Here is a 16675-nt window from a genome sequence, read left to right on the forward strand (position 1 = left end):
AAGACCATCGCCAAGCAGCTTGGTGAGAAGATGACAACAGTTGGTGCGATTATTCGCAAATGGAAGAAACACAAAATAACTGTCAGTCTCCCTCGGTCTGGGGCTCCATGCAAGATCTCACCTCGTGGAGTTTCAATGATCATGAGAACGGTGAGGAATCAGCCCAGAACTACATGGGAGGATCTTGTTAATGATCTCAAGGCAGCTGGGACCATAGTCACCAAGAAAACAATTGGTAACACACTATGCTGTGAAGGACTGAAATCCTGCAGCGCCCGCAAGGTCCCCCTGCTCAAGAAAGCACATATACAGGCCCGTCTGAAGTTTGCCAATGAACATCTGAATGATTCAGAGGAGAACTGGGTGAAAGTGTTGTGGTCAGATGAGACCAAAATCGAGCTCTTTGGCATCAACTCGACTCGCCGTGTTTGGAGGAGGAGGAATGACCCCAAGAACACCATCCCCACCGTCAAACATGGAGGTGGAAACATTATGCTTTGGGGGTGTTTTTCTGCTAAGGGGACAGGACAACTGCACTGCATCAAAGGGACGATGGACGGGGCCATGTACTGTCAAATCTTGGGTGAGAACCTCCTTCCCTCAGCCAGGGCATTGAAAATGGGTCATGGATGGGTATTCCAGCATGACAATGACCCAAAACACACAGCCAAGGCAAGTACTAAGTCGAAGGGGTCAAATACTTATTTCCCTCATTAACATGCAAATCAATTTATAACTTTTTTGAAATGCGTTTTTCTGGATTTTTTTGTTCTTATTCTGTCTCTCACTGTTAAAATACACCTACCATTAAAATTATAGACTGATCATTTATTTGTCAGTGGGCAAACATACAAAATCAGCAGGGGATCAAATACTTTTTTCCCCCACTGTATATATATATATATATATATATATATATATATAGTACCCCATTTCCATTTCAGTAATCATCTCTGGAGCAAGATAGAATTGTTATAGATTGAGAGTTGTATTTCTGCTAGAATCGTTGTGTGGTAGAAAGTGACCAATGACTCTTTGATTCTAAACTATATACAACTCTGCCTCTTTCTGGTCTATGTTAAAATCCAGTTAATAGCTACACAGAGACAGCTTTTTAAACAAATGTATTTGTAACCATATCCAGTCTTTGTCTTTGTTATACATATTAATTATTCATTGCATGCAGGTTACCATTGTATGCTCATACCTCATGTTCAAAGGTACTCAAGGTGATCAGAATATCATGACATATCACAGAAACAGTGGCACAATGAATAACAGCATGGAGGAAGTTGAAATGAAGTTATTAAACTTTCCATGTTGAATAGAGAAATCAGTATTCAAGTGACCTTTTTATTAATATACAAATCAGAGGTTTTATATTGACCCAGGTGTGGATTGAGGCTGGTTTATATCGGTTCATGTGAACTGACCAGAAATGTCCAAAGACCCTTGATTTAGTGCCATTATTTTGTTGATTTGTTTATTTCAAAATATACATTTTCTTGAGGTGTAATTCACAGGGTATTCTGAAGGGTAAGTAACAAGGTCTGTGCCAGTCTGTTAGGGATTTGTTCTGCAAGAAAACGAGGCAAGATGCTTTTTGATGTTTTTTTGTTCTTGAAAAGTCAGTCTGGCACAGGGTGTTGATTTGCAGACTTAAGTTTGAAAGCTTGCCCATGTAAAGTCTATGTGGTCTTTGTGAAGTCTCTTTTTTTTTTAACCTGATCCCTTTAACTGAAGCTTTTTTTTTTTTAATTCCCCTTCACTATCTGACATTGGCATCTTAAGAATGTTTAAATTGCTTTATTGTCTCGCATCCGTATTTTAACTCCCTTATCACAGTCAATATTGAATTAAAATGCAGGTTTTTTCACCATTTGTCTCAAACATGCTTATAAAAGGTGGTTGAGATATAGACAGCCAGTATATAAACCAGTACATAACATAAAGTGATCCTTTGAACATTTTGTGGTGACTTTAAGAGCAACAAAGGAAAGACCAAGGCAGAGAAACTCTTTAAATGTTTATTTTTAAATTTGAAATTTAGTATGCATCAGCTCTCCTAACAGGAACCTTACTTTAATCTGAGCTCAATGGGCTGATTGTACAATTTTTTCTCACTTTAAATCACTGATACAGTACTGTGAATAGCACTCCAATGGTACATTGTTCAATTTTCTTTTCAATCTCGGTTAAACTCCTTTACATGTATGGCAATAGTTTGGGGAAAATAAATATTGATACGTAATGAATATATTTGATATTGCTAATGATAATTGCCTGTATGTTTTTTTTTTTCTTCCTATAACTAAAGTTAAAAACCTCTTAAAGCCATTTATTAGATAAATGCAGGATCGTGCAGATTAAACAATGTGGGTATCTTTGGTTGGAAAATGTAATTGAAATCCTTAAATTCTTTCATTTTGCTAAAGAATTCTATTTAAAGCTTTACTGCCAGTTCCTGTGTTTTTCTATTCACAATTTCACCACAGCAGTTTAGCAATTTTCTTTACACTTCCTGTGTTGTTGTAATTTATTTAGCATAGTTTACCATATTTTCCGAAGCCTCTCCTAACCACAATTCTCCATTCTTGTAGTGTATTGTGTCATCAACACCCCCCCACAACACACATACATTTTACATAACACAATACAATATTTTTAGCATATTAAAAGGCAATATGCAAGACCATGCACAAACACACAAAGAAACCAACAAAAAGTTATTTCTGTATTTATGTATTGCTATCATGGCATCAATCGTTCCTGAAATTATCCCACTTGTTTTGCCTGTAGATTTTGATACTTTAATATAAATGTATTTATTACTGCTTTTTATGCTTAGTTATTTATTGCATGTGTCCTGGAAGGAATTGTTCAGTTTTGATTCAAATACTAAATAACATATGTGAATAATAAAGGTAACATTTATTCTGTTCTTGTAAATAATAAGCCAAGAAGCCGAAAGTGTTTTATCCAATCAAAGTTACAGACTTTGATAAATAACCACCAGAAATTGACACATTTGGATCTAAATAGAGAAAGTCTAGACTACAACCATATTGGCATTTTTACTTCTCTCTTTACTCTTTCATCATCAATGGGCCACTTAACATCAGATCAAGTAAAAGTACTATATATTTAGGAAAAGAAAAACAACTGAAATATATCAATCTTTTTTTCCTCTTTCTTTTTAGTATTTTTTAAACAAATGCCAAAGATGAATATAGGAAAGTATGCAACATGTCTCCAGCCAAAACTTTGAAATTCCCAGACAGAAATTTAATTTGTTGTCATATTGTTAGCCATGCGTTCCAGATTTTTTTGCGTTCCCTTTCAATTGGAATGTTCCAGACAGGTGGTCTTTCCTTTCTCTGTAAACTGTGTTACTGTTTTAATATATGAACCCATACAAACAAAAACACACACGCTCACACCCACATATACTCGAACTAGAAAGTCTACTTTGAAACAATGGGCTTGGAAACCTTACAGTAAATTCAGGGATTGTTTATGCTGATTTAATGATTGGTTTTGGCCTAGCAGTTGTATCTTTGATGTGGTTCCATCAACTGTTGCCACCCACAAGCTTTAATAGTCACCATTGCCCCCCTCCCTTACAGTGTGTAGAGAAACTCATTCTTACAAGCTCCTTACAAGTTTGAGAAGCTTTATATAAACAATAATATTCAACTAATGGCCCTCAGGTTAACTCCACACCCCTGCAACTAACAGCTTCCGTTATGTGCTCCTGTATTTCTAAACAGTATTTACCCAGGGATTGAAATAATTTCACTGTTCACTTGATATCCAAAGTAATACAATTTCAAAACCACTATCTGTATTCATGAAGCGACAATGAACTTTTGGTGCATCTCCTGTTAATCATTTTATTGTTATGTGGTAAAGACACAAATTGCTACATTTTATCATAACAGACATTTTAAAATATTGTTCCATTGTTGTTGTTTTTTTTCATTTTCTGGGCAGCATAGTAAAACCTTACAAAGTAAATGAATAATGAGTAGGAACAAAATACATTGATTGTGAAGGACAGTTGAAATGTATAACAAAGCAAAAGTTAAAGTATAAGAAAAGAGCATGATAGGATGAAACATGTTTTTGCTCAAAGTGAGTGACTGAGACAGGTTTCACTGAGTAGGAAGCCATCAGTGAGCTTCTCCAGACTAGGAAAATGCAGGGGGTAGAAGACAGCAAAAGGGCTGACCCGTAAAGGCAGTTGAACACGAGCTGCTGTCTGATGGGCTCTCGGGATATGCCGCTCTGGCAGACAGGAGTGCAGTCACACTGTCTCAGCGTCTAGCCTCTTTGCTGACCTGTAGCTGCAGGCTCCTAATAAAAAAGGTAGTGACGTCTTGCATTCGCCTTCTCCATCAGCCCTGAGGTTCATTTAAGGGTCACTGTGGGAGCCAAGTAGTGAATTGTAGTTGAGGTCATTAAATCTTAAAGCCAAATGCGCACACACACGAGGATGCACACACACATCTTCCATAAAGCTATCAGTAATAATCAACATCATATCAATCTATGTGAAACTTTGTATCAGTGTTTATTTAATTTTGGTTATCATTTCCCAAACTTTTATTTCCCCCTAGGTTATAATAAGAGCACCTGTATTATATTTTATTGTGTTTTACTCTTAAATATTTTAGAGAATTAACTAGTGTCAAATTGGGGTCCTATACTTATTGATACAATAATTTGATTTTGGAATGTAAAATTAAGTGTTAAAAACTTTAAAATACACTACTGGGGAGGGGGAAACAAACCACAATCAAAATTAACCATGTGGTAATACTGTTTACGGCTTGAGTTTTTCAAAGTACATTCTCTTACATTGAATTGTTTTTCTAAATAGTCTATTTTACATCTCAATTCCAATGTGAAGTTCAGTTTTTTAGTACAGATTTTATAATTCACACAGCAGTTTCCTGTCTTTATACATGTGTTCCACTTAAAAGAGGAACAGTGTTCTTAAAAAATAATTTAGTGCTAAACTTACAAAGCCCCTGTGCTGTCTGACACTAATAAAGGGTCAAACTAAAATTGCTTCATGATTTATTATACCTGAACTGGTCATGCCAAATTGTTGACCTGAGATGCAGTTAAATGAGAAATTAATCGTTACTGTGAGGTCTGAGTGGGTGGTGTCTCCTACCAGTAGATTTGTGACTTGGAACTAAAATGAATAAAGCAGAGTTTTGTTTGTTGTGTTAAGCAGTTGTAAATTGCAGGGATTTATTTTCATGCCAAATGCCAGCTTTAGAGCAGGAAGCTGTGACCCTCGCGTGCCAGTTGAGCTTGGTTTCAGATAGACTCACCGTCTTCTTATCCACTGATCACAGGCAAACTGCTTATCACATGAAATTAAATTTGTTTTCTTTGTTTTATGCCCAGCTTGTGTGGATCGTGAACAATTCATGAAAAATCCATGAGGCTTAAAGGGGATCTGATAGTGGTTTGGTGAATTTCCGTTGCGGCAATAAGTTTGATCAAGTTTGATTTTGTAGAAGAGAAAAGAATAAAAGCTGTGAAGCACCTTTTCCTATTAGGAGGAAACAGCAGTATAAATATAATAGGCCTGAAGAGTACACAGAACATTCATTGTTTTTAAATGAGCCCATTAAGCTCTCCATCCAAAGCATGTATAATGATGTGATTAGGATGCGATTTATGGCTGACAAAGTCTTGCTTTGCCTTTTCCTTTTTTCGTTTCTTGTAGTTTTAGTTGTCTGCATCACGACATGTTCCTTTCTGGATTTGATTGCTTAACGGTTTCAATTCTTCCTTAACTCAGAACCCTACAATATGTAATTCAAGAGCCTTGTTGGAGCTGACTAAAAGCTTTGAGGCATTTTTTGTATGTTAGAATATAACCAGTTAAGTCTGAATATAAATCAAGCTTTCTGTTGTATTTTGTTTGTTATTTTCCACATTGTGTAGTATATCAATGACATAACACAAAGAGGAAGCGTGTATTTTTTATTTTTTTATGAGAAAGGAAGAAGTCATGACATTGTTGTTATGATTTATGAGCTGAATTCCCTTGGCATGCATGTATTATTTTGATCATATAAGCCAGGCATAATACGCAACTGCCACCGTGGAACCTCACCTCGCCTTGGAACCAGTGTCAAATAAAATGACAGAAAGAAATGTCTGTTCTTTATAGTGTTGCTTTAATAGATGAGGTACTCTCTGGTAACCTTTAGTTGATTACCTTTACCCTAGTCCAGTGCTTAAATAGCACATTTCTGTGCTGCTTTCTGTGCAAAGACGATTTGTGGTGTAGAGGGGCTAAGCACTGGTAGACATGTTTACACAGTTGTCAAGGGTCTAGGACTTGGGGCAGTTGTTGACATTTTGACCTGATGTTATCCCTGGGATACCAAACCACCAGGCAGGCTGCCCTCTGAGAAAAAATCAGTAGGAAGACGTCTCCTCACTGTTTGCGTTGCCTTGAGCAATGAGCACCGGGCGTATAATCGCAAACTCTTAATTGCTGCTTAATTACATGTGTCTCAGCAACAGGAGATAAAATCTGTTTGCTTCACTTATTGCCCAGCCTGTAAATGAACTCCACAATACACAAAAAAGTATTAGCATATGGGGCCTCATGTTTGCCGGACGTTAAAGGACAAAAGATTGCTGTTCGCTTCCTTTTTGCCAAGTTTAATTCTAGCCAGCCTGAGAGATTATGGGCTGTAAGGAATTCGGTGTATGAAGGAGATGTATACACACACAGCTGTGTTGGCAGCCTTGATGCCTCTAAATGTCTTTCTGTCATTTATTTATTTAGTTAACGTAATGTTTTGGTAACTGTTGCCCAGCCCTGGTTATGACAGCTAATATAAATATTACACTTTATGGAAAGAAACTATAGTATATACACAGAGACCATGTATTCTAAAAGTAGGATTGAAGCATTGTGAGAGTCTTTTTTGTTTCCATTTGTAACTCTGAACATGTACACTCAAGATTGCTATTATAGAACTATTTCAATAGGTTTTCCGTTTAATAGGTGATTTCTGGAAACCGTAATATTCAGGGTTAATAGTTCTTAACTCACTAGCAGTCTTTCAAGGCGAAAATACATTTTCAATTTTGTATTTGGCACGGGTGCATTCCATACATCATGCCGTCTTTGAGATGTCAGTTAGAACTCTGGATGACTTATTTTGTCATTATTTTACTTGCATTTAGACAGTTATAAATTCTGTGCACATGATTAACATGTCTCAGTTAGGGAATACAAACTTGACACCCAAATGATTTTCAGTGAAAGGCAAACCAAGAGAAAATAATTAATTTTTGTTTTTGTCTACAAGGCTGGCTGTGGTAGCGGGCAACTTTGATATGGTTTATACACATAAAAATGGCATTTTAGATCTGTTTAGGAAGCTGTGTAGCAAAATCAGATGTGAAAACAATGTTGATTGGAAACTACTCTTCTTGATGATAGAGGTGCTGCCAATATCCAATATAGGCTAGATGTCACTCTTCCTTTACAGTGCAGTGCAATGCAGTTTACAGTGCTAATACAACTATCACTTTAAAATCAAGCCTTTCAGTAACAGACAACTGTATAAACATAACTGTATAATTGCATGGTTCTCAGTAGTTTTGTATCTTTAGTGTTTTTTAAATGTGTACATTGTGTAGAACATACATTTCTGAATGGTGTTAATGTATCTCAGGTGGGCTGAAGAAGTGGTTGGGGGCTCATGGAATTCAATGACGGCAGTTTCAATGGACGTAGTTGGGGAATCATACTAAGCAGAGGCAATGCTGTGTGGGAACTGGGTTGAAGTGAATGCTATACATTTTCCGGGACTTGTTTGTAAAGAGCAAATGCAACAGTGAGATAAGGCCACCTTTCTGCTGTGTGGCTTCCTTCCATTCCTCTTGGGGGATTGCTGGAATACAGGTGAATAACATGAGTAATGTGGATAATTGCTCAAGTTTGCAATTAATCATGTTAAAAGTGCAGGAAGGCTGGAAGGCAGCACTTCTTGCTCCCCCCTCAATAATGTTAGGACGGAGCTAGGTTTCACCCTGCTTGCCGGCTATAGTTAGCCTAGGCAGTGTGGATGTGGAGTTTGGCGCTAGTTCAGACAAGTGTTCCCCTTGACTTGTGAAGACAAGCAGCTCAGCTCTTTGAACAAATCGGAGAAAGTAGTTGCCTACTGTGTATTTATTAGGCAAGCTCCAAGCTCGGGCCTTTGGATTCCCTTTCAAGTTTGACACCATCATCATTCAGCGGGCCAGATTCAATTAACTTTTAGCTGAGAGTTCTGAGAAAGTAGAAAGTCATGTCGTATTATGTAAACTGATATTTATTCGTAACTGAATTAACACAGCCAGAACTATATCTGAATTGTCATGAAACATAATTTATGTGTTCACCGCTGTTCCTCTCATGGAGTTTTGGGGACTTTCTTTCTAATGTGATGTTATCTGTACCGCCTGCAAGTTTAGTTAAGGATATTTGATTTATTTAAAGTTTTTTGTTGTTGTTTGTTTATGAAATCTTTCATTATTCAGTGAATGTTTCCTATTTTGATTGCTAAAAGCAGAAAGGCATGAGAGTTTCTAACTAAGAAACCTATGCCAAATTGCATTGCTATTTTTCTTCAATGACAAATGATAGTGAAAACATAAACTTTGGCTCCAAAAGGTTTGTAAACATGACTATGCCAAAATCAAATGTTATTACTAAATTAGTTGAAAAAAAGTAGAATCAGATTACCAATTCTTATTAAAGGTTTCCCCATAAATCATGGTAATAGGTTTAGTTAGTCTTAATTCTTTTTTCAAGTGATTTGAATTTGATTGCAAAATAAAACAGTTTACACTGGTTATGAGAAACAGACAATGTTTGTTTATAGAAACCTCAGAAACTTCTTAGCCCTTAAGAATTCACCCAAAAACTAAATAAGGCTATCCATGTTATGTGCATGTGCCTCTCCAAAAGCTTTTTTTTTTTGTTTGTGTTGTGTTGTTAACCATGGTGAGAGGTGTCTAACCAATCACACATTACCCTCTTGCTGGCAGTTAAGTAATACACATTTTACAGTAACAAAAAATCCCAAGTAGCCTCCTTCCAGTGAAGAGGAAAGAAAGCTTGTGTAGAGCTGTACAGGTTTCGATGACCTCTAGGCCTCACCAGAAGTAAGATTGAGTCTTTCATCAAGGGATCAAGGGAGAGATGAATAAAGAGCTTCTTAATTACCGATGACTGTCTTGTGGGTCTCTGGGCCTTGTTCTATAATGCCTGTTGATAGAAAGGGTTAAGAAACGCTTCCTAAAAAGTTTTGCAGAGAAAGCAATCGCATCAGTACTGAATGCAGTATTGTGTCCTAGTTACTCAGGACTCCTCTGAAGGTCAAATCAAATGTCAACCGATGCAAAACCATTTTTACACCAATTAAAAATGCCATGATTAAAGTTACCTTTAGTTTTAGAACTATATGACATGAGGCACAACCTGTGCAAACCTGTACCTGTACTCAATGCACCTACATTACTGCATGATAGAGTAGCACAATGCCAACAAAATGTACTTTAGATAACCTTGTATTGAGGAGTGTAAGAGAGAAAACCAGGTGAGTTCTTTTGTTGTTAAATATTGCACCGGCTTCTTACATTTTTTGGTGACTCGGAGAAAAAGAAAAGCAACTATTAAAGGTAACTCAGCTTAGCCAGCAGGAGCAAACTCTTCCCCACAGTTCCTGTTTCAATGTTAATTAGTAGACACTTTGCTATGCCTCAGGGCAAGCTGACCAGGGATCGGGGAAAAACAAACCACGGGTTATTTTCTGGCTCCAGACAGATGATATGGCATTTTCTACAGGTCAGCATTCATTATAGCGGAGCAAATTAGTTCAGCAGGCTACTGTTTCCAGTCTGAGCTGTCTTAAGTAATCTGAAGGCTCCTGATCTGCCCAGCACTACAAAAATAGTTCCAAATGCATTTTTTTGTGTTCATTGAACTATTATCATTATCATTCATGAGTCAAATTAAGTAAAGTCATCAATATCAGCACTTTTCTGGTATTTGTCTTACTCTCTCCTAGCCAGTTTGACAAAGTTAAAATCTTCGAATTCTTAAAATATATGGTGTTTTTGTTTTCATTATTTGTTTTTCTGGTGTTCTTTTTGATGCAGATGGGATTCATTTTTAGTTTTGATCACTGCATTACTCAAAAGATATTACATTACTGGAAAGGGTGCAGGGAAAGGCAACCAATCCTGGAACTTGAGAATTCAGGCAGATCTAATCAAGGTTTTTCAGACTTCTAAAGGAGACTGACACAATCAAACCAGACTTCTACGCTGTATTTGTCTGACTGTCTTCTTAAGAACTCATGACCTCTTTTTTTTATCTCATTTATTTTTTATTTTTAGATGATTCGTGTATGTTAGTTTATACTTTCATATAAAGCACTGAAACATGAAATCTAGGGTTTGACAGTGACTGAAGCATAACATCTGTTTAATCCTTTTAAGCTTCTAGTCGGCTGTGTTCTCACCTAACTTATCTTTGAATTAACTCCTGTAAGTGCATTAACATTTGTACCCAACTTCTACTGGTCTATGTCAAGGAACTAAGGTATATACTCCACTACATCCTTGTGAGGAACTGGGAAAACCAAACAATGTATAAAGTTATTTGTGCTTACTAAATTAGAATAACGTGCTTTGTTATACCTCCACAGTATCACCCATACGTTTGTGTAATTATAAAATAATTAAGCTATTCATATTATCTTCACATTGCCACCTAACTCATGCTTAGAGGAGTTTAGTGTATTAGAGTCTGATCTACAGGCATATAGGTACAATGTGCCCGACTTCATGAAACTTTGCTCTAGAGGGGTTCTGTTTCAATGCTTCTGAAGTAAACTAGATACATTTTTTCAAGATCACAATTTGCATTTGACATTCATGAATTAGTTGTGGAACAATCCAGAATTTGGCAAGCTTTCTTAGATTCTAGCAACAACCTACTATAGAAAGATGTGCTATAGGATTTGAAAGCCTGTTCAAAATAGCAGTTAATTTGTGTAGAAGTAGCCTGTGTACTTTATTTTTCTCTCTATATAGTTTTATGTGACCCAGGCTGAACTGAAGATGAAGTCAGGGTGGATGGTTTGCATAATCACATAAATTCTTTCAGCATAGAAAGCTAACGATCTATTTAGTGGTTTCTAAATCTGTACATAGTTGAGCTGTTTATTTTGTTTCTTCTTCAGTCCCCCAGTTCTAAAGGGAAGATCCAGATTATTTCATTAAGAAAAAAAACTTGCTCAAGCTAAGTTTGCTTGTATTTTCAGTGCATGCATGCTAAATGTCTGGATTTTCCTTAAACGTTGAAAGTTTCTTGTCACAACGCCAAGTCTTTAATCTCTTTTTATGTGAAACACGGTACAAAAGGTTAATCTTATTTTAGGTACCATTACACAACACAACCCAACATTCAGAAATGTATTGCTATTTCTTTCCATTTTCGTACAGCTTTTCTTAACAGTAGATTGCATCTGCTGTATAAATATTCCTTCAGATCCAGTACTTAGTATTGATGTAGTGGTAAAACTATTCAGGTAGGGATTAGGGTTACTATGTGGGTAGTTTTGCTTACCGCCACAACTTTGCATCTAGTGTTGTGCCTTGAGATATAATGAACATCATTCCTTAAAGAATTCCATCAGCATTGAAAACATGACTGACCCTTCTCATTTTATGACAAGACCTACTGCACTGAACTAAGAATGAAAATGAAAACAGGGCTAGGTGCACTTTGATCAGTTCATTCTTGTTTTTCAGATCCCATGCAGTGTCCGTTCGATGTATCCCTGATTACAAGTCTTTTTTCCTACGCTTCCAAAAGCTTGCGGCTTGGTGTTTTAACTGACAAATCAAAGGATCGCCATAGAAAACCAATCCCCTTTAGTGCTTCCCCTTTCAGTGCACGGCGTATATATTTTAATTGATGTCAAAACTTATTTATTCATGAACATATTGTATAGTGCTGCTATTGGTGCCAGTGTCTCTTTAGCTTAAGATTTCACAATAACTGTATGTGTATAAAAAAACACATAGTCATAAACAGAGTACTTGAGATGACACTGTTGCCATAAGTGATGCAGCCATGCATAACAGCTGTAATTTAGCATTGCCTATGTGGTGCAATGTGGTGGAACATTCCGGAAGAGCATCATTGCTGGTATGCTGCTAAACATGGTTCTGATCTGCAAAAGGGTAATCTCCTTTTTTAGCACCCTCAGTTTATAATGCTGTTGGATGACATTTGTTCAAGCTTATCTGTTGTTTTCTCCATCTCTTTTAGTTCATTATTGTATTAAACCCATTTGTTACATATATATATATATATATTAATATTTCATTGTAACGTTTAATACTATCATATTTTGATTAAGATAAACTATTTAAACTTATTTATTTACAACATGTAATGCTCTGTACAAAATAGCTTTAGGCTTTTCAACTCAATACCTCGCTTTTTTCATTTCAGCTTTAAGAAAGTTCTGACCTAGGATCTGATCTTGTTTGTATCTGTCACCTTATTAATATTATTCATTTCACTTTACGAATCCTATTTTTAAGTTTCCTTTCTCTCTTTTTGTGTGTGTTCTATCAGCATATTAAAACAAATGAACACAATAAAATATTAAGTTGCCTTTACATTGGCTCCTGTATGTGTAGTCCAACACTTAGCCCCTACACTTGCTCAAGCTCATAATAGGTCTCTTTTTGATGTCCACTTCCCAGTGCTGTTCTATTGTGTTAGATCTTCCATTTGTCGTACCTAAATCCCCTCATTAACTCAACTCTCATAAATCATCATGGCATCAGTTTCCCAGCTCTGTGCTTCACTGTTTCCCCCTCATGGGGATCTTGCTTAGAAAGCTTCTCTCACTGGATTGCCTGGAAAAATTCAATAGGTCTGTCTTTGGGTTGGGGGGGGGGTAAGAAAACAAAAAGTTCTGGCAACTGAAGAAACACATGCAATTAATTTTTGAGAGGATGCTGCAGTTATTATTTGCTAAGGCTGATGATATATATATATATATATATATATATATATATATGTATACATACCTCACAGCTACAAGAAGATAATGTATAGTGTTCTATATGAAAGAAGAAATCACAGCATGCATCTGTATGTGTATGTATTTATATTGCTTTTCCCAATATACAGCGATTAAATAAAACACCATTCATTTCAAATAGTAATAATAAACCTGAAACTGTTAACAACTTTAGAAATGTAATAATTTTAAAAAGCTTTGGTCATTTAATTCATAGTAGGTTTGGCAAGCAATCGGTCTCAGTATCAGTCACAAGTTTAATGGGTATTATAAAAATATATATATATATATATATATATATATATATATATATATATATAAAATAAAAAGTTAATGGTTATGTGATCTGTCTCAACTACAGGCTTCCTCTCATAACTGTTAGACAAATATCTATGCAACATAAAGTTCAGGCAGTGGCCAAGGGGGATATTGTTTTACTTTTTAATACTACCATTGTGACTTGAATGGGTTTCCTATTCCTACTCACTCTTTAAAGCAAACATGGAATTTGCGCAATAAAAAAAAAATCCAATTGATGGTATTATTGAGAAGTCAGTATGTTTTCACAGTGCAACCCTTATTTAAAATGTCACCATGCGATTTATATTATTTAAATGGGGTCCTAATATGGCTGTAAGCACTGAAGTCATCTTTTGATGCCAGTACATTAGGCATCATCATCTCTTCATTTGAATCAGATCCTGAGTGATTCATGTGGTGACAGCTCAGAGTGGCCTGTTGAGGAATAACATCTACAGTGCTCTATGTTGTTAATGAGCACTATAATGAAAGGGGTGCAGGTGATCTCATCTGGTTTTCAGCAGCCAAGACATGGCATTGGAAGCATGGCAATGCATGCAACTTTCTAACACTAATATGTTTTATTACTTTGCTTTATTACTATACCTAGGTAATGTAGTTTGTACTTAATTGTCAACCGTTGTTCATGTATTTTATCCTTAAGTTCTTATTAAGGTTATATTCCTCCTTGCGTACTGTGCCACAAAAGTATATGAGTAGTCTAGTTACACTGAACATAATACTGAGCATATAGTCTGGGATATACTCTGGAAAGGTCTTTTCCAGTTTTGTCTTTCTTAAAGGGAGAAAGCCTCTCTATCACTACATTATCTGGCCTAAGTGTTTTTCTCCTTCCATTAGGGATAGATTAAAGGCATGCTCTTTGTTTACACATCGATATGGTACATGGCTGAGCTAGTGCACACAATGGGATCCCATTTCCTTTGTGAATGAGTGGAGAAGAATGGAGACCCCTGACATAGCAACCTGACCCCTCAATGCATCATTTCACCTAGCTCAGAGGGATAATGGCGAGTTGAGAGGGAGTGCGGTGGCCTGGGAGAGCAGGCCTTTTCTTTACAGGTCACAGGGGTGCGCACCGGCTAAAAAAGGAACAGGTGACGGAAGCCGACTCCCAGTCTTGCTTTCGGGGCCCGTTTTTGTCCTGTGTCAGAATGTTTCTGCTGGAGTGAAGCCCTTCAGTTGATGGCATTCATAACTATCCATTGTTGAACAAGGAGCCGTGCAGCTAGACAGGTTAGGGAAACCTGTAATTGTTGGCTTAGCTCCTGTGTCCTTCCAGGCTCAAGTTGTCTTTGATAATGCTCCATTTCCTTTTTTTTTGGCTTTCATACCTAACATTATAAATGTGAAGATTTAAGGCAAGCAGATGAAACCGAATTAAGGAAAAAGCTGTAAGATGTACATCTAATACTGCCTAGCAGTCAACAGGAAATCCTGGTTTGTTTGGCTTTGTAATGTAATAATGTTTCTGCGGCACTTTACAGGATTTCTCTAGGCGTTGCTGATTCATCCCACTGGGGTTTTTCGGTGCACGGTGAGGTTGAAAGTCAAATTGTTTATATTTCAGGTCACTTCCTGGGCAACAATACAGTGATTGATGTGTTACGGAGTCAAGGATATGAAGTGGAACACACACCTGCAGGGCAACCCATTAACAGGTAATAATAACAAGCATCTTAACACTCACTTCTTTGCTTCTTAATTGAAAAATTGCAAACGGACCGCTTCCATTTCACTTCACCCTCCAACATGCAGGTGAACGAATGTCCTTGCCCACCCCATGGCTGACCCTGGGAACCTCGACCTGGGCTGAGCTGAGACGTTATTACCAATTTGTCGTCGTCTCGGCTCTTGTAAACGCAACACTGTGTTGTTTATTAGAATGTTATGTTAACAAAAGGGGGTCATGCTAAAAGATCTCATGGGATGTTTAAACTGAAAGCCTGCAGTGGACTGAGAGACGGGTGTTTTATGTGTTTCAGGCAGCTAGAGAAATAAAGGATACACATGCCATTCCTTATCTTGCCAATGTCAAGACCTGCATTTTGACAATGTTGTATAGCATATCATGCATAGCAAAGCTTAGCTCACCGTCATTGTTCAGCATTGCCCCACATAGCACACCTCTGTATGGTTTATCCATTTCGTCTTGGTGTCCCATAATACCAAACCAAGGACACAACCACAAAGCTCTGCATGTGCTCACTCTAAATCTGTGAAGTTTACAACAGCATCTCTCAGCAGAATCATTTCCTTTTACTCACCACAACGTACTTTTAACTTAAGGGTTTCCAGAACACTCCGAGGAACCTTAGACTCTCCCATCCTGACTAACAACTGTTTAAGAAAGCCTTGAAAGACAATGCAAATGTTCAAATATTCCTTTCAGCCATTTGGAATAACCTGCCATTTTATATAACTTCATCTTAAGATAATTCCAACTGTAAGATTCTGCCTGGAGTTAAAACACAGAGTATCTTATTCAACCACAGATTTGTTACTTATTATACTTTGTTCTTAAAACCTGGCTCTGTAAAATTTGCAGACCATATTTTATCACTTAAACTGGCATAAGGTTACATGTGCCGTTCAGTCCCTCATAGAGCAGCTCTAGCCTGAGGGCTGCGTGGTATTTATTTATTTTTGTCTTTCTTTTTTACTGACTGGATTTCAAATGGAAATCGTTTTCCAAGTAAGCGCACCCCTAGTTTCTGTAATTTTACCACAGACCGAAAACAGATGTTCAGTTATGCTTAGATTGTTGTGAAAAATGTGTCTGCAAATAATATACAATTTTACCAATAATTTGTCTTTTTTTTTCTTCTCTGTTGAAGCCCGTCTTTCTTGGTTTTTAGATTAATTTGTCTACAGCTCAGATTTATAATACTTTATCCTGTTGCTCTCTCCCAATAACTCAGAGATCTGAGTCAGCAGTCACAGTTTTATTGCTCAAAATAGCTTCTAATCCACTAATCGCATAATAGTTCTATTTTGATCGCAATGTTGAGATTTTTTAAATAAAATAAACACGCAGCACACCAGGATATGTCAGGGAAACGTTATTTGCACAATGAGGTCAGTGTTTTAGCCACAGTCCTAACCTCATTACATTCTTCAGCCCTTACTTTAAGTGTGAGGGTTGCACTTGTAAGGGCCGAATCTGTCACAAAAATCTGAATCTTAACTGTCTTAACTGTTTTTCTTTGTCTGGT

The 16675-nt window shown here is 36.9% G+C and overlaps 1 protein-coding gene across 1 annotated transcript in view; it reads left to right on the forward strand.

The window, feature by feature from the left end:
* Nucleotides 1-16675, forward strand: part of trabd2a (TraB domain containing 2A) — a 72174-nt gene that overhangs the window by 47508 nt on the left and 7991 nt on the right. Inside the window, exon 5 of the mRNA XM_066710968.1 lies at nucleotides 15031-15121. Within this exon, the coding sequence (XP_066567065.1) occupies nucleotides 15031-15121 (91 nt within the window). The remainder of the gene's footprint in view (nucleotides 1-15030; nucleotides 15122-16675) is intronic.

The sequence above is a fragment of the Amia ocellicauda genome, chromosome 8, assembly GCF_036373705.1.
Source record: "Amia ocellicauda isolate fAmiCal2 chromosome 8, fAmiCal2.hap1, whole genome shotgun sequence".
NCBI classification, from domain to species: Eukaryota; Metazoa; Chordata; class Actinopteri; order Amiiformes; family Amiidae; genus Amia; species Amia ocellicauda.